Source organism: Sparus aurata, chromosome 13 (genome assembly GCF_900880675.1).
Source record: "Sparus aurata chromosome 13, fSpaAur1.1, whole genome shotgun sequence".
In the NCBI taxonomy this organism is placed as follows: Eukaryota; Metazoa; Chordata; class Actinopteri; order Spariformes; family Sparidae; genus Sparus; species Sparus aurata.
The window spans coordinates 4420386-4438751 of record NC_044199.1 but is presented as its reverse complement, the minus strand read 5'-3'; the positions used below and the strand labels follow the sequence as shown (position 1 = coordinate 4438751).

General features: G+C 40.0%; 1 protein-coding gene, 1 long non-coding RNA gene and 6 other non-coding genes across 9 annotated transcripts; 1 reads left to right on the top strand and 7 right to left on the bottom strand.

The window, feature by feature from the left end:
* Positions 1-7147: 7147 nt before the first annotated feature.
* On the bottom strand, positions 7148-10302 carry LOC115593577 (uncharacterized). 2 transcript variants are annotated; one of them, XR_003986333.1, is made up of 10 exons: positions 10035-10302; positions 9545-9605; positions 9299-9343; positions 9037-9097; positions 8866-8919; positions 8598-8668; positions 8318-8403; positions 7615-7664; positions 7371-7425; positions 7148-7265 (listed from the first exon to the last, which is right to left on the bottom strand). It is a non-coding gene; the product is annotated as an uncharacterized LOC115593577 (long non-coding RNA). The 2 variants fall into 2 exon arrangements; XR_003986334.1 differs by having other exon boundaries at positions 7371-7413.
* On the bottom strand, positions 7498-7572 carry LOC115594885 (small nucleolar RNA SNORD65). Its single transcript, XR_003986587.1, has one exon. It is a non-coding gene; the product is annotated as a small nucleolar RNA SNORD65 (small nucleolar RNA).
* LOC115594883 (small nucleolar RNA SNORD49) lies at positions 7736-7813 on the bottom strand. The gene has a single exon (XR_003986585.1). It is a non-coding gene; the product is annotated as a small nucleolar RNA SNORD49 (small nucleolar RNA).
* On the bottom strand, positions 8479-8552 carry LOC115594888 (small nucleolar RNA SNORD65). Its single transcript, XR_003986590.1, has one exon. It is a non-coding gene; the product is annotated as a small nucleolar RNA SNORD65 (small nucleolar RNA).
* LOC115594887 (small nucleolar RNA SNORD65) lies at positions 8747-8820 on the bottom strand. Its single transcript, XR_003986589.1, has one exon. It is a non-coding gene; the product is annotated as a small nucleolar RNA SNORD65 (small nucleolar RNA).
* Positions 9174-9248, bottom strand: LOC115594886 (small nucleolar RNA SNORD65). The gene has a single exon (XR_003986588.1). It is a non-coding gene; the product is annotated as a small nucleolar RNA SNORD65 (small nucleolar RNA).
* Positions 9429-9500, bottom strand: LOC115594882 (small nucleolar RNA SNORD49). Its single transcript, XR_003986584.1, has one exon. It is a non-coding gene; the product is annotated as a small nucleolar RNA SNORD49 (small nucleolar RNA).
* A 498-nt stretch (positions 10303-10800) lies between the features above and the next one.
* rab34b (RAB34, member RAS oncogene family b) lies at positions 10801-18364 on the top strand. Its single transcript, XM_030437913.1, has 11 exons — positions 10801-10971; positions 11236-11436; positions 13535-13626; positions 14167-14232; positions 14883-14984; positions 15720-15784; positions 15877-15928; positions 16025-16106; positions 16452-16542; positions 16645-16752; positions 17586-18364. The coding sequence occupies exons 2-11, from the start codon at positions 11389-11391 to the stop codon at positions 17645-17647; spliced, it is 768 nt and encodes a 255-aa protein (XP_030293773.1). The 5' UTR covers positions 10801-10971; positions 11236-11388; the 3' UTR covers positions 17648-18364.
* The last annotated feature ends 2 nt before the right edge of the window (positions 18365-18366 follow it).

The window sequence follows — 18366 nt, the reverse complement described above, 5'->3', positions numbered from 1 at the left end:
TTGTTGCCTTCATTTGAATTAACTTGTTGGTTTCATGTCTGATGGTCTGTAAAGTAAACATGAATGTGAGCGAGCATACGGCACGTTCATGTCATTTTTTCAAACTCGGTCTGCTGAGGGATATGTAAAAAAATATATAGAATAAATACAGATGTTTTCTGTCTTTTCAAAATGAGAGACTTCATGTAATGTTCATTAGGATCCCATTTTAAAAGAAATCAGCCATAAAAATACGGTCAAAGTCTGTAACTTTGAATTATGTACGTAATAGCAACACAAAACACGTACGGAAATTGCTGTGATGAATTGTGAAACATTACCACAAAGTGTAAAGTGTAAAATTATAAGATGTAAAGGTGCAAAAATATGTCATTAGAGATTTAATTTAAAAAGTACATTGTTAAAAAATACATATTTTACAGATATATAAATTCAGATTTATATCCTGTATTTTCAAAATAAGAGATTATATCGATAATTTGAAAATAAATCTAAAATAAATCAGCTTTGATTTAATAGTTATCCTTATAGAAAAACAATTATAGGGGAACATTTCAACTTTTTTTTTTTTTTTACCTTACCTTATTTTATTGAATTACTTTAGCATTGCACTGTAGATACTTTAGTGTTTCTGCCACTTTGAAGCCTTTTGCATCAAACCACGTATCACAAATATGAAGAAGCAAGTCAACGGGACACAGAGCGTGTGAACATATAACTACCAAAGTCACTGTGTACTGTACCTGCTGACAATAACTCACTCAACATGTGCTTTTTACAATAGATTCTTTTATCGCCCCTTCCAGGTTTACAGTAGCCCTCAGGATAAAATGGGTCTTGACAGGCACATCCCAGGCAGCTTCATATGTTCTTCAATATTTGCATACATACAGTAAATATAAGGAATTATCCATAAAGAAGAGTCGACACAGGAAGTACAGATTTACAGAATTGGAAATTAGTGTCAATCAATCTGCAGAAACACAAGACAAGAGGAAGCAATACAAGTTCATAATTCCTATTTGCTAATTCCAATTAGTATGTCTGGTTAAAATGACAAGGTTGAAAAAAAAACCCAGTTGAGTCATGAATCATGACATGATAACGGTCATGTGACAGCTATATGGGACAGTTTTTAATTGGACGCCTTCCAAGGTTGTAATCACAACGTACTGAGGAGAAACAAACACTTCCTTCTTGGGGTTCATATCTTTCAACATACCTACATATGATATACTGTAATGTATGTAAAGGTCAGAAATGCCCTTGGGACAAAACATGTCTACAAAGGATATATATGTCTGAGACCTTCGGGGATACGGTTCATATTTGCATGGTGCTATATGCAAATAATGACAAGGAATTGTTTTACAAAGCAGAGTCAACAAAGGAAGTAAATCAGCATATCAGTCCACAAAAACACTGGACGAGAGCAAGAGTCAGGCAAAGGTTGTGCAACAATAGCAAATAACTATTGTCTGAAAAACATTTCATGCGAACATGTTTTAAGACCTTGTGCCCACGAGGGAAATGTAGTGGGCGGTGCCGTGAAAGTTTCCAGACTGTAAAAACAAGCCTGTCTTTGACATGTTCTGAGATAATGATCATGTGCGCAGCAGTGGAATGGATATTCACATTGCAGAGATGTGAATTCGAACCTCAGCTGCTTCAGGCTCATCAGGAAGTATTCGTTGTTTAGCTCAGCGCAGCTCGGCATGACATGACGTCCTCACGGCCGCCACACTGCACGCGACACATCACTCTATAACTCGACCCAGTGAAAACCCAATGAGACGGACCGTTTCTATATCTTGGGGAAAACACATGTTCAGCCTGGAAAGCTCAGTAACCGTTCTTACTTAAAGCTTAATTTACATGCATGCACGGTGACGCTGCTCCCCATTTGAATGAATTTGTTACAGGACAACAGCACTTCAGTGGAGTTTGCGCCCGGCCTAAATAAACGGTAGCTATTGCATTCTAATTAATAAAACCTTTGGTGATATAAAAAGTTCTTGTTTTTTTTCTTCATCTGTGAAAACCGGTGAGTATTTTTTGAAGGCACGTTTTTGCTGTGATTGTTTGTGTAAAATTCATTTGGACCACAACAGGCTGAAGTGCAACACAACCCCCAGGGTGTCAATGGAACAAAAAGTGTTCATGTTTTCTTCCAGAATAGTTTTTAATTCCTCTGTGCACTCTAAACAAAAAGATACGTCTGCTGTCTGTTTGCAGGTGAGGTTAAATTCCTGTATTGTAAAAAGAATTTACTTGGTTTCACCCACAAAAAAGTTTTTTCCACGTTTTCAGAGATGAAAAAGAAAACAGAGGAACTTCTCAAGTCAAAAACACTTAAAGGAGCCGATCAGACTCAGATCAGACCTCATGTGTCCCCGCAGGGCTTCTGTATGAATCCTAACTGAAGGAGAAACAACATAATTCTCACATGTGTTACATGCTCACCTCATAATAAAATATGCTCTTACATGAATCCATGACTATAAATAATGTAATGATAGTGTAACAGTCGCAAGTGACGTTCTTCTGCATGGAGTACTTTGACTTTTCCTGATCATACTGCACTTTTTACTTAAAACCTCCTGAGACCCAGGAAAAAAAAAGTTTTTTAATTACTATTTTTTTTACATAAATTTAGTGTTGGGGTGGTCAAAAAAATATTGCAAAGAAAAAAAATGTTTAAGCTTAATTTATTCAGATTTTACAACACGTCCTCTGTAGTGGACAACGGGACTTGCTTGTTCTCAAATGTGAAAGATTTAAAGGCTGAGCATGGAAAGCTCCACTGGATTCATCCAGTACACCAAATACAAAGAAAATAGCAAAGGTAGATTTATCTTTTTGTAACCATTACACCTGAACCTTTTGTCATTTCTTTATTAGACATTTGACACTTCATGGTATCATCCTCTGATAGATCTACGTCGATCAGGCATAATGTTATGACCACTGACAGGTGAAGTAAATAACACTGATTATCTCTTCATCATGGCAACTGTTAGTGGATAGGATATATTAGGCAGCAAGTGAACATGTTGCTGTCAAAATTGAGGTGTTAGAAGCAGGAAAAACGGGCAAGCAAAAGGATTTGAGCGAGTTTGATACAGGCCAAATTGTGATGGCTGGACGACTCATCATACCACAGCGCACCTGCAGGAGTCTCGTGGAGTCCATGCCTCGATTGGGTCAGGGCTGTTTTGGCAGCAAAAGGGGGCCAACACAGTATTAGGCAGGTGGTCATAATGTTATGCCTGATCGTGTATGTCTGAATCTCACTGGATGATTCTATTAAGAGTCCTCTCTGCCTCCGTCATAGAGCTGTCTACTGAACAAATATGAAACAAACATAAGTAAAAAGTCCTGACGTCCACTACAGAGGACATTTATAAATTAGCTTTTTTTCAAATGAAATAAATAAGTTCATCTCTGAAAACTCACTCAAATGTTTCTGAGATGTTTACTTACTTAAAACAATTGAAAAATAACATTATTTTTTTTTTCAATTATGAATGTCATGCATACCTTTCTTTTTTCCATAAAATGTGCTTTTTGGGACGGTGGCCGTTTTGAAAAGACATGCAAATGTCTGCAAGAATTTGTTCCACCACTCTATGTTTCTGATGTACAGACAAGTTGTGACAAAGAAAATGACATACATGATCTGTTTATTCTGCTTTTGATGCTTCCTTGTGGTTAAAAGCACACCGTGCAGAAACAGATGTTTCTCTTTTCCTCGCTGACATGCCAGCTCTTATCTTCAGACGGACGTTGTATGTGGGACATTATGGATTTAACCATGTCTCAACAAGACGTGAACACGCGGCGCCCGAAAGAAGCTTTTAATTGTGAATCCCATCGTGTTTTCCCGTCCATTGAATGAAGTGGAATGTGGAGTGGAGGAAGGAGTAATTAAAGACTCAGGAAGAAGTGATTTTGATGATTGCTCAGCCAGAAGATTTCATTATTCAACCTTATGTGCAGTATGTAGAAGTAAGCTTATCCACAGGTGACATCAATTTCTTCCAGCTTTATGTCCTGTGTGTGCCGATTCCTAATTCACCGACTATATAATCCACAAGGCCTTTTTTAATGGCAGAACAGCAGGAACTTGAAAGTGATGCATCTGATTTGAAGGAACGTGAATAACTGGTTGCATACTCACAAATTTTGGCAAAAAAAAAACATGTCACAAGAAGTCAGTAAAAGAGGACACTGAGTGACAAGACGATACTGGCTCCAACATAAGCCGCATAAACCTCCTGTCAAACACAACGAGCGATAATAATCACCTCTGCACACACGGTATATTTAAATACTCACCTGCAGGGACATTCAGCTGGTAAAGCTTCCCTCTAAGAGCACCTGTCAATCACCGCTTTGTGTCACAATTTGTTATTCTAGGTGACGAGCAGCGCACAAAGGAGAGGTGTGGAAACGAAACACAACGAGCATATAATATCAGCAAATGTTCCTTATTGTTTCCTTCAAACCGTAACAATAATTTACAAGGAATGAACAGATGGATGATGTAATAAACCACAGCAACACTTGCTGCACATGTGGCTTCGTGCATTACATCTCTTCGTGAAATGCTTCTCAAATCATTTTGAAACCGACAAAAACGCAGAAGAAAAACTGTAGGAAAAGGCTGATAAATGTATAAAAGTGCAGTGTTGATGCACGTCCACACTGTGGATTAGGAGGAAGGATTCCGAACAGAATGTGAAGATATGAAACCCCCCCCCGTGTGTCGCTGCTTCTGCTCAAACCTGCTGCAGGAACAAAGCGTCCTCTGTCAGTAATCCTGACGATGACAAGAAAAGTGTGTGTTCCTTTTTTTTTCAGCAGCCTGCTGCTTGTACATTTCTGCAGTTTGAATTTTTACACCATCTGCACATCTGACACTCACATACATTCCTCATTAAGTCTTTTGCTTAAAATTACAGAAGATGATCGTGTACTCTCCTGGCTTCTAACCGTGTAACTCAGTGTTTTTGTACCTGTCACAGTACATGGAGCACAAGAACGGCAGCTTAACAACTTCCACAACATTGATCAGGGACAATAATGCACTGACATGCATATGAAATAACTTAACATAAGAACACGGCTTGGCTACAGATCAATTATAAGACCTCTTCTGGTTCATTTCCAGATCAGCAGACAGATTTATTAGAAATAACAGCTTTAAAGTGGTGCTGAAAACATAAATCTGTTAACATAATCAATCCTGTGGTTGGACGCAAACCAAAACCCACATTTTTTATGCAGGCCCAGTCTCGTTGTTTGGTTCGCACCAGGGTCTGATCGACAGCTTTTACACCAGCAAAAACAAAGTGCACCTGAAGTTTGTTTTAACGTTTTAACCAGACAAAACTCTGAAGGTGTGAAAGCACCTGAAGAGTGTGTCCTGATGCCCTTTGTGTGTGCGTAGACGATTACGGGACATGTTCTTCAATTAAGTCAACGTCATGCGGTGACACTTAAGTTTGCTCTGTTATTCTTCACTAAACTCTTCAGAGGTGGTTTAGTGTCAGAGATCTGTTTTTGTCAGACTTCGTCCTCATCGCTGACAGTATCCTATAATTCAGACCTGTCACACAAGTCGGATCTGTTGGTGAAGGATCTCAGTCATGTAGGGGAGATCTGTTAACATGTCAGATCTGTTAATTCGCTCTCAACTACACAATAAATCCAAAAGTACGCAGACACTAATTATCGGTTTCTTCTTCCTCAGCGACGCCCACCGAGAACAGGTTCATTAAATCAAGCTTATGAGAATCTAGACTGACAAACATGCATTCTTGACAAGGGCGTGCTCAGAGAAATCCCTCTCTCATCTTCCAAAATGATTATGTTTGTGCATAAAGTGATGTCCATGAAGAGGTTGGTATGACAGGCGGTCACTGGGCTGCCTCAACACCAAAACAACGAGCTAAAAGAGGACAAAACACCCCACAGAGCTGCAGATGTGGGTTATAATCCCCCATGGGTTCATCACTACAAATGATCCTTTTGATACTACACAGTCATTTGATCATTTGAGTACAAGTGTAGCTTTATGTTACTGTGATGATACTTCTGCAGCTCCAAATACCTGTTTGGGTTCTGAACAAAGCTGGAACTGATTAATTTCCTGGTTTGCAGTAAGTAGATGAAAGAAACTAGCGACTGCCTGAAGGCAAACATACAGCCCATCCACTTAGTTTAATTACATATCGTTAATCCTGCCAACATTGGAATGCAACTTAACTTGTTGAATGTAAAAAACAAACATGTCCTCATTTGACGTCCCATCACGATGTTTGAGTTTAATTTCAATACCAGGTGACACAAAAAGCTATAATTTGTTTAACTAAAGATTGCAAATGTTCTCGTTAACTTGTGTCAGGGAGAAAGTTTATATTTACTCCCTTGATTGAAAAGTTTTTACAATCGTTTACACTGTTGGCATTTTAATTTCAGTTCAAATGCTTCCTTCACTCATGATAAACACATGAGTGTTCAACAGCTCTGAGGTAAAACTGAATTCAAAAGTATCAGGTCAAAGGAAAAACAAGTTTTGTAAAGTTGAAGTCCTGTAATTGCTTTAAAGCAGTGTGCAGGAAGAGGAATACAATGTTGCAAATGTTTTGGGGATGGAAATGCTTTAATGGACCATGAAACCTCATAGTCCGCTGCAGGGCATTTGGGTGAGACTGAAGTCTTGAACACCAAACTGAAACTCCAGATCATCTCTGAAGCACAAGTTCACCCTAAAATGAAGATTTACTCTGCTTAACACAGATGGAAAACATCTGTACTGTCAACCTGTTTGAGTACATCACAGCTGCTGCCATTAGTCAACACATCACCATGTTGCTACTGTTTGATATCAAATTCAGGACTAAATCTGAGATATTGTACCAGTTTTGAACTTAGAACCTCAAGAGCAAGAAAACATTTGCAAAAATACACCAAGAGGGGAACATTAAGCCCAACATACAGGACTTCAGCTACATGTCAAGCTTCATGGTTGAGATCACCTTCTCTTGTAGTTTAGTTTCTACAGGTCGACACTGACAGCACCTTGTCATTTGATTTAATGATGGCTTCTGTGTCACAGTCGAGGCTCAATAGTTACACCATCTTGTAGGTTGTTTAGACATTTTATTACAAAACATTCAATCTTTTTACAATAAACACATTTCCAAATGACATGTTGACATCCATTGTCAGACCAAGTGTCCACGAGTCCCCAGTGCCATCTGAAAGAGACAGTAGTCTTTAATAAAAAAAAAATCCACCTCTGACATTAACAGCACACATTACATTGTGTCATTTTCAGATTAAAGTGAATCATTATGTCTTACCATGTAGCTTTGCAGGTATACTGAGGCAGAATCACTGCAACCACTTGATCCAGAACTGAAGGATAAAGAGGAGGAAGTTAGTCTCCAGATCATTTCATGCATGTGTACTGTGACGCTGCCATCTAATGTTCAGAAAACCGATGATCACCACTAAACAATCTGCCGGTAATTCCAGCTGTTTCAGTTCAAAATTTCATCACAACACTGGTCAACTGCCATTTCTGTACTTCAGTTTAAAAGCTACCTGTAGGATTCATTCGACTGCAGACTTCAGGAGCAGACCGGCAGGACGACCTGTAATAAAAACAGTAAGTTCAGACTGATGCATTTTGAAAAACAAACTTTATAACAAAAGCTTTAAAAAGACTCAGAAAACTGGATTAGAGACAATCTTCAGTTGTCGCATCTGACGGCACTTCCTATTCCAAGTTTTCATCACTGACATCTTTCGTTTAGTTTTAGGACAAAAGCTTTTACAATCAACTCGCCATTGAACAACAGTCTGTCGATGCACTTGTACTGACTAGTATTTAGAAAATGCAGCCTTTGATTAAATCTAAACTGTATTGATCTCTGGACAACTACATTATTCAAAGGCTGATTTGATTTAAAGGACATTGTAGTCAAACCAGATAGTTAGAATTAAATCTCAAACTTGATTTAGGAACAAATCAGGTGAATATTGAGTTCAGATTGATGCTGTAGTTTTGACAAATTGACAACTATGATCAGACCGCTGTTTGCTGCCAACACATTGGTGCTTGTGATCTCATTTGTACTGACAACCATAAAGATTTTATAGTCTGTTAAGTGTGTTAGACTAATGGTTCAACACGCTCATGCAATCCAACCAAGTAGGGGTTTTACTTGTGTATGGTGAAAGAAAAAGCTGGGTCCATTGTGAAGCATCTCCCCCCCCCAAAAAACCCCACAAAACATTAACTTACACAGAACATTTCAGAAGTTGCAGCTTCCACTCCATCCGGTAAGATGATTCACTTTGAGTCAAACGTTCCTCAGTTACCAGCTCGACCTTGAGAATTAGAAAATTCAAAATTGTGAAACAGCACCGATCAAGTTCATTGGACTGCAGATGTTTTGTTATCGTGTTCAGAAAACCAATGATCACCACTAAACAATCTGCCGGTAATTCCAGCTATATCAGTTTTAGTTTCATCACAACAGAAGGAGCCAGTTGATTTTTGTATGACAGGCAAAGAAACTCACCTGCAGGAAATTCTTCCCCTTCCGTTATCTAGTTTGGTTGGGAGCCCTGGGAGTTCAGTTACCAGACTGACCTTGAGAAACCAGAACAAAATTCAAAAATTAATCACAAGCACTGAAGCCAATTGGAGAGCAGATGTTTTTGTTATCGTATTCAGAAAACCAATGATCACCACTGAACAATCTGCCGGTAATTCCAGCTATATCAGTTTTAGTTTCATCACAACAGAAGCAGCCAGTTGATGTTTTGCTGGCCGGCAAAGAAACTCACCTGCAGGAGAGGATTCATCTTCTGCCAGCTGGTTTTGTTGGAGCACATGTAGCGCTGAAGGGCAAGACAAGGAAAAGGCATTAGATAAGGTGACCATTTCATCTTGACAAGACAATTTTAGAAAAGTGAATGAGACATTGTCAGAAGTATCAAGACAGGATGTCAACTCACCTATTTGATCAGCAGGTGTATTTTCCTGTCCTCAGCATTTATGACAGCTGGTGTTTTCCAGCTAGAGGAGAAAACAAAAGCTAAATTATTTTTTTTATTTATTCCAATTCCTGTGAAAGCAACTACTTTCTTCTAATGTTCAGAAAACCGATGATCACCACTGAACAATCTGCCAGTAATTCCAGCTGTTTCAGTTCAAAATTTCATCACTACATTTAAAGGCTGTAACATTTTAAACCAAGAAGTGCAATATGAAACCAACCTGAGTCTCGGCTTCATCATCTGGAAGTAGCCCATGCTGAACGACCTTACAAAAAAAAGGGAAAACATTCAATAAGTCACTTCTGTTTGAGGTTGTAAAGATTTAATACAGAATTGCAGTCTGAGGCTCAGATCAGTGAGTATGAAACATCGTCAGTTGTCGCATCGGACGGCACTTCCTATTCACAGTTTTCATCACAGACACTTATTTTAAGATATGTCATACTTATCAAACAATGTTCCTCACCTTTCACAGACATGGGACTCCATTCATCCACCATGCAAAGAGCTGCAAGACACATGTCAACCTGAGGAAACACAAGAGATTCATGGTTAATCAACCATTAATGCTTAGAACTACATACTGGACAAATGCATGTAGAAATCACATTATATGGACTTTTCACAGCAGACATTTTTGGATTGTAAAAGCAGGAACATGAGTGACCAATAACGGTAAAGATGGCACCAACCCTGTAAGTATCCAAGTAAATCTCCAATGAAGCCATCATTAACATAATCACACGTGTCTGCCTGTGACAAGGCAAAATGTGTGCTGCAACAAGGGGCTACAAGTATAGCTCTTTTTTGTCACAAGCCATCATGTCACAGCTAAAAAACTCCCAAGAAGGCTAACAAATTCTTTAAGTTGGACATGTGGACATTATAAACATCTTAATTTTGAATAGGCCGATGTCTGCAGTAGAATGGGGCGCAAAAGAAAATCACAATCTCACCTTTTTTCTCATCTTGGCCATTTTAAGTGTCCCACGTGGCTGCTTGAGGCCCGTCAGGACGATGCTAACTTTTACTCTTTAGCTAGCAGGTATCACGTTTTAACGAAAGTCACACACAGCGCAAAACTAACGAGTCGTTTAGTAAAACGTTACTCTGCCCTTATATTTAATGACGACGCTTAACGAATTCAGCAAACTCCGCCTAGGCCTGGCACTGCTGCAGAGCCGACTCAACAAACTAAAAGAGGCAGAGACGCGGAGCGGCGAAGCTTTTATACGCTGACCGTCGCATGATTCATACGTCACTTCCTTTAGGTCTTATGGCGCGCAGTAAAAATGGACGTCGAACAGGATTTGTCGCCACCTGCTGTACCAGAGTGTAAACAACTGATAGATAGATAGATAGATAGATAGATAGATAGATAGATAGATAGATAGATAGATACCACTGTATATTTGCGTTTTTGTAGAAAAATGTTGTTATGAATTCAACATTTTACTCCAATTTTAGCATAAAAAATCCTGCAAACACTCACAGAAGGTCCCATTTCAGAGTTTTAGATAAAATATTATTGTTTTATTATTTTTGACATGTTAATATATTGAGCACTAGAGGTTGGACTGAAAGGAAAGAATCATTAAAACATTAGCCATACAGTTTGTAGATATTAAGCATCAGTCAGTTAAGTAAATGACCCTCTCTGGCCGCATGGTGGCGCTGTGTGACAGGTTACACCCTGTTGTTTTCTCCCCCTCTCCTCACTAATGACATGGAGAGTCTCTTTAATTGACTGTTTGTCTGTCTGGAGACTCACTTCGTTGCTCTGAGCGTCATTTTGTTCAGGATTTAGTTTCCTTGACACTCTTTGGATTTCACATCACATCTCCACAGCCAGGACGCTCAAACCTCCAACAAGTTATCTCCCAGCAGCTTCAGGTAAAGTAGTCAAACTTACTTAAACCCCCATAAATCTGTATTTAAACTGTTTTTATTATCACAGAGTTTCTTTTTCTTTTTTTTTCCTTTTTTTTTTTACAAGTCTCTGTTTCTGCCACACCTTCCTTCAATCTGCAGTAGAGAAATGTCACTCTGTTAAACACTTTATCAGCTGTAGTGAGAATAAACTGTATTTTCCACAGTTTCATGAATGTTTACCAGAAGCTGTCTCATTCTAACTTTTTGTTATCTGCTCTGTTTCAGGGAAAAAGTTGGACAACACTGTGTCTTCCCCAGTGTGTGTGTGTGTGTGTGTGTGTCTCCATATAGTGAATGAAAAAGTGTGTGTGCTGTCAGTGAGAGTGGCAGCTTGTAGATGTGCATGTGTGTGTGTGTGTGTCCATCCACTGCAGCAGCATGTTGCCCCCTGTGAAGAAGGACCGGGTCATTACTCATCTACCAAGGGTCAGCAACACACACACACACACACACACACACACACACACACACACTGTAATTCGATTACAGCTAACTGTATTAACATCGAGGGACACACTTATTGGGAGTTTCATTGTTGCCCCTCTGCAAATTGGCGAGATGTTGTTGTCCTCAGAGAACCTTGTAGCGTCAGTCATGGTGATATTTATTGTTGTGACTCGATTTTTTTTAAGGTTGTTGAATAAAAAAAAAATGAAAAACAGCATTCAAGGTGGAGAAAACTTCTGCAGCTCGCTGTGAGCTGCAGAAGTTTTCTCCACCTTGAATGCTGTTTTTCATTGAGCACAGAGCAGAAGGAACATAATTGACAGGGATATATTTACTGCATCAGCCTGTGATTTCCTGCCAATAGTAACCAGTGTTGTTTTTTATGTAATTGCTGATGAATAAAATAACATAATTTAATAATATGCTCCTTTGGCTCTGATGCAGCCTGCAAAGTAACTAGGTTACGAATACATTAAGTGAGTAAAAAGTTCAATATATAACTCCAACATTGTGTAGTAGAAATATATAGTAGAAAAAGAAAAAAAAAGAATGGAAATGATCAAGTACAAATACCTCAAAACTGTACTTGAGTAAATGTACTTGGTTACAGTTGGATCAGTGTAAATAATAATAATTTTTCCATCTTGTGACCTACACTTGTAAAGGTTGCTCTTGATTAAACGAACGTCAGAAAATGGTGAGAATCATTGTTTCTCAAATCTCGCGGTGACGTCCATTAAGTTCTTGTTTTGACCACAACCCAAAGATATTCAGTGTTCTGTCGCACAGGACTCAATGAACAACAACATGTTCACATAAAGAGAACTGGAATCAGAGAATATTTACTTTGTTTTCTCATATATTATTGAATACTTGTTGTTTTAGTTAGCGTCCTGTCAATCGCCTCCTTCCTCTCTGCGTCGCCAACTGAACGTGCAGCCGTAATCACCAATCAGCAACCAGGACGATCCTGCAGATTGGACCGCCTCTTTCAGGAGTTCTCTGTCCTGATTGGATAAAGTGGACAGGGATACCAGAAAATGTCTCTTTTACCTCGTGAGCAGGAGAGACGTGTTGCTAGGGGTGGTGAAAAAAGTCGATTATTGATTAATCGCGATTATGATAATGACAATTATGATTCGATTATTAAATTTCCAAAAATCGATTTAAAAAAAAATAAAACATTTTTTTTTATTTTTTTATTTTTTTTTAAATAGTAATACAAACTGGAGTACTCTTCTTACTGGCTTCTGCTACATGGTCCACAGTCTGGAGCCAAGATATGTTATTCCATCCCGGAGCTTTTTCACACTTAAATTGATTCCAAATCTTTACAAGGAGACAAACCTTTCCGTGCAAGCGTCCCTCAACTCTGCTCACAGGGGAGCAATAACCTGCGATGCCTGGACATCCAGAGCTACAGTCTCATATGTGAGCGTTACAGCTCATTATGTCAGCAGTTAATGGAAGCTAATTTCCTACGTACTTCAGACAAAAGCTATGGATGATAGCCACACAAGCGCAAATATGTGTTAGTTTCTCAAAGCAATGGCAGGCGAGTGGGGAATAGATAAACACGCCCTGGTTCTCGTCACCGACAATGCTTCTAACATGAGTCCGGCTGCTGAGCTTGGCAGCTTTCTTTTAACAGTGAAAGACTACATTTAACACAAATTAAAAAATAATAATTTTGATATTACAGTTACACTATACAATATTGAAGGTGCTGTGAGGTGTTACTCAAAAAATAAGTAAAATAATTCAGCAGCTGACTGATGTTAAATGGAAGATCAATAATTGTTAATAATTGAAAATCGAATCGATAATTGTTAATAATCGAAAATCGATTTGTAATCGAATCGAGACTTCAATAATCGGAATCGAATCGAATCGGGAAATTGGGCCGATTAACCACCCCTACGTGTTGCCGACCAAACACTCTGTAACAGTGACTATTGTTGGAACATAGAGATGTTTAATACTTATTTTAATAAAACAAACAAAACGAAAACACTTACAGCTGCTTTGATAAATGACATCATCATCTTTCATCTGATCAACTGTTTTCTCCTCGCAGTGTTTTAGTCCACATGCAGCGCTGCACACCAAAGATGGCTTCCACCCGCAGGTGAAGGCAGTGTGCCAGGTACAGAAGACAGGCGCAGTGAAGTAAGACCACACCCATCACATCTGACTGAAGGCTCCACATTTTTACCTTTTCCTTTAACAAATCAGCCTCGTGCTTTCTTCAGCCAACAGTGCCACTCAGTGACTGTGGAGTTTCCCTTTGAGATATTGTCTCCTGTAATCAGATTTATTTGAAGGATCTTGTGTTTGCACACAGAAAGACAAACTGTTTTGATGACTCTGTATGAAATTAATTCATCTTGAAAGCAGACTCTCAGCACATGTGACGAGTTAAATCGATTAAGTAGAACTCCACTCGGTGATCGCAAATGAATGTTGAAGGATGAGCAGAAAATCGTCCCATCAATCACACAACCACGTTTCCATTAATTTGTGGAATTTGTTCAGATTAGAGCAGAAAGAGGCCAGTTAAGTGCCTCATGTTTGGTTCGTTGAGTATCACATTTAAAGTTATGTGAGACTATAACATTTACAGGGTCTCATTCTGAATATTAAAGGGTTTTGTTTGCTCGTTAATGCTGCTGTGTGTCTCAGTCTTATATATTGTCTTCCTGTTGGCAGCTTCAACATCGCCAAGGTCATCGTAGTCGGAGATGTCGCGGTTGGGAAAACGTGTCTGATCAGCAGGTAAGAGGCCAGTCATGAATGATTAGATCGATCAGAGGATCGTGTGCCTGTTTTTAGATGTTTTATTAAATTCTGAGTTATGATTTTCTTGTTCCAGGTGAACACAGTAAAACCTGAATATAGCGCTACAAATGTGTACTGGATATAAACCAGAAACATTAATTCTCTCTAAAAGAAACATGTGTGACGCCCAGCGGCAGGAAATAAAGTTGTTATGCTACGAATTAGAGAGTAGTGACACACACACACACACACACACACACACACAGCTGGTCTAAATCATCATGATCGGTTTATAACTGAGTTACTTCTGAGTCTGAGCGAGAAAACAGGACATCTTTTTATTAGATTCGACTTCCATGATACTACTGTGAAGAAAAAAAATCACAGTGAACATTTGTTTCGTTTAATGAACTTCTCACAACTTCTAACCGCTGCTAACTATGGCTGCCGTTAGCTAGTTAGCTCAGTTAGCCATGCAGCCAGCAGTCCAGACTGGGAGTACGGGTACCAGGAGAAGGCTGTGGACCGAGGCTAGTTGGTTAGCATGCTAACTTTAATATTTGGGCAACACAATAGCACACGCAGACGTCATGTCTTTCCCTCACATCCTGTCGGTGACTGTAGTTCACTTCTCTTGTTCCTGTGAGGTTTCGTAAGGGCGTGTTTGACAAGAACTACAAAGCGACCATCGGCGTGGACTTTGAGATGGAGCGCTTCGAGGTGCTCGGCGTTCCCTTCAGTCTACAGCTGTAAGTACGGCGCTCAAAAGGTCAAAGCAAGATCAAGTCTACAAGCTGTTTGATGCTGCCTGCTCTTCATTCGATCACATACAACGTCTGGTCTAAAGTTAGACCCAATCACATGATTATATACATACTTCTGAGGTTATACAGCATCCTGTAGATTTCATTAGCTTGTGCCTTAAACTCTTTAAGTGCCTTAAATGGTCCTGCATGTAAGTGCACATGTGTCGAGTTAATGTGATTTGAGGGGTTATTACCCAGAAAGACAGGCTGCACGGGACATTTAACGAACTCAGCAAATAATCTTCACATCTGCAACATGATTGAACTCTTTCATTGGGTATTCGTTTGGGTTTGGTTGCACGTGTGCCGCCAACATCGCGGCAATGAACCTGAAGTAGCCTCCCGAGACTTGGCGCTCCCTGCCTCTGTTCTGTTGACAGCTCTGCGTGCTTTTTCTTTTCAAAATAAAAGCCTGAAGATGCCATAACAGCTGTTTGACATTCGATACTGTGGAAAATATCGCACATGACGGTAAATATCGCGATACTTGATAATATGTCAAATCGGCTCGAGCCTCGTAGGAACAGCATCAGAGAGTCGTTAGCGTAGCTGCAACCTCTGAAGTTTTAAACAACCATCGTATCTGCCGGAGAAGACGGCATCCCACAGCTCTTCTCTCTGTTCTTCTTTAATCTTTCCACCAACAAGAACGATACAGCTGCGTCTGATCTGTTTCAGGTGGGACACGGCCGGTCAGGAGCGCTTCAAATGCATCGCGTCAACATATTACAGAGGAGCACAAGGTGAATGTCGCTCGGTCTCCGTCCTCCTCATCACACTCTCTGTTTGTGTGTGTTGTTGTGTTTACACTGTTTGTGTGTTTCCATTCCTCCAGCCATCATAGTGGTGTTTGACTTGAGCAGTGTGAGCTCTTTAGCACACGCCAGGTAAGGAACACACCGTTACTATATTGTTATTACACCATTTAAATGCCATTTGAAGACTGAGTGTGTGTGTGTTTGTGTGTGTGTGTGTGCGTGCAGGCAGTGGCTGGAGGACGCCATGAAGGAAAACGACCCGTCCAGTGTTTTGCTGTTCCTCGTCGGTACCAAGAAGGACCTCAGTGTGGGTGAATTTGAGCTACAACAGAAAATTAACCAGCCAGAATTTTGATATTTAATTAAAATGAGATGATTTGCTGCTTGTGTCTGATTCAGTCATTGATGTGAATTGAATTCTGTGTTTTGGAGTTTTGGTCGTAAAACCAAAAAGGGGGAGCAGTGTGAGATAACATGTGTTTTTTTAGCATTAAAGCACGTAAGCCTCTTCTAGTGGGAACCCAAAATAAAACCATGAATTTGAAAATGAGCATAACGTGTGTCCTCTGCCAATTCTCTACTCTACTTTGCAGAATATCTGAGCGACGGCCTGAAGCGTCTCTCACGTCTGTCTGTGTGTTTCACTCCTCAGTCTCCTGATCAGCTGTCTCAGGTGGAGGAGGAGGCCATCAGACTGTCAGAGGAAATCAAAGCCGAGTACTGGGCGGTGTCTGCCAAGTCAGGTGGGAGTCACGCACACATGAACATGAACATGAACACATCATGCTTTTCATTCTCTGTGTAATCTCCTCTTTGTCTCATTAAACCTCTTCCTTTGGTTCCAGGAGACGGCGTCCGGGAGTTCTTCTTCCGCGTGGCCTCTCTGACCTTCGAGGCCAACGTTTTGTCCGAGCTGGAGAAAAGTGGCTCGAGGCACGTGGGTGACATCATCAGTGAGTCGGCCTCATAGCGTCACAATAGTCAACTGTGTGTTTTAATTCATTTATCAGCTCACTAGTCTCCCAATTTCTACTCCTGTGTCTTCAGATGACACTTACTCAGATATGAAGACGGTCGCGGTTTATTTTTGAGTCCATCCAGTTCGGTGTGTAAGAGTTTCTCAAGGTTTAATCCTCCAGCTGCAGCTGAAGCGTGGAAATCAGTTTCCTCATGACAGCTGTGAACCCGAGCAAACCCACTCAGTGTCCTGTGGCTGTCGCTCCTCTACAGCTGAGATCAAAAACATCCAGAACACCAATTTGTGTTATTTTGACAACATTTTTTCTCATCTTTCCGACCTCCGAGTCGCCTGTGGTCCAGTTAAGTCTTTAAAAACGGGTCTCAGATGTATGAAAGTTGTGAGCAGTCGAGGTTAAACGTGGTTTTTCCTTTTTAGATTGATTGAAGGGATTTTTAGACATGTTGCATAAAACTACGGGTGAAAGAAAAACAGGCAAATAGTGTCTTTAAGGTTTTTATGACACTGTTCATGGTGCGTTCAAGTGCACTTTGTAAACTCAGAAAATCTCTATCCGAACGGCCACAAAGGTTGTTTAAAACTGAAATATAAAAGATCAAAATATATCCTGTTAATTTCTACATTTTTTTTAGTTTTTATACAATTTGAAGGTTGTACACGATGTAATTTAAAGGATCACTTCATTGATGCATTTGATTTTTTCATTGGATTTGTTGACAATAGGTAGCTTTTGCCCATTTTTATCATGTAAATAATCTTTTTACCAAATGCACAAGGGGTTTTATTCTTGGTTTGCGTTCATCACAGGGCTCACAGACAGCACGGAGGCCAATCACAAACCCAGCAAGAGGAAGTCCAACTGCTGCTGATGCTCCGACCACTCAGCTAGAACAGAACAGCACACTGAAGGACGAGGCTGAACTGAAACGTGGACTCAGCTTTGCTCACTGTGGATATGCATGACTAGACTGTGTAAAAAAGGCGATGTCGTATCAACCAAATGATCGTGTATTTGTGGCCTGAGGGGAAGTTTGTTTGACATGATGAAGTCTTATGTTGAAGCTGCGAATGTGTCAGTCAGCAGAAGGAGCAGCACAGCTCTGTGAACATTTATCAGAAGATATTTCTCCCCTTCATCTTTTATTAAACCGCACTTTGTCGACCCTTTAATCAACACGCCTCCGTCTTTCTGTCTGAAGCGCCATGTTTCTCTGCTTGTTGGTCAAAATGTCAGCACCGCCTCTAATGCATTTTTGTTTGGTTTCCTCAGTGTCATGTGTCTGTGCTGCTAATGCGATGCGTACGCTGGCTCCCATGACCGCCCTCACACCCACAATGCATCCCTCTCCGCTGGCATAAAGGGTTCTCATGCTGTTGAAAAAGGAGGGATTGTTTGCGGGGACAGAAAAGAGCAGCACTTTACATCTGAGGCTAACCGATTATCCCGCTCAAGTCGAGTCAGACTGGAGGAAGGAATGCGTGTTTTAACGAGCTCGCTTCTGCTTTCAGACAGAAATATACTTAACAAATTGTAAATAAACTGGTTCTCATCACTTTGTCGCCCTTCTGTTGAAATAAAAAAGTGTGA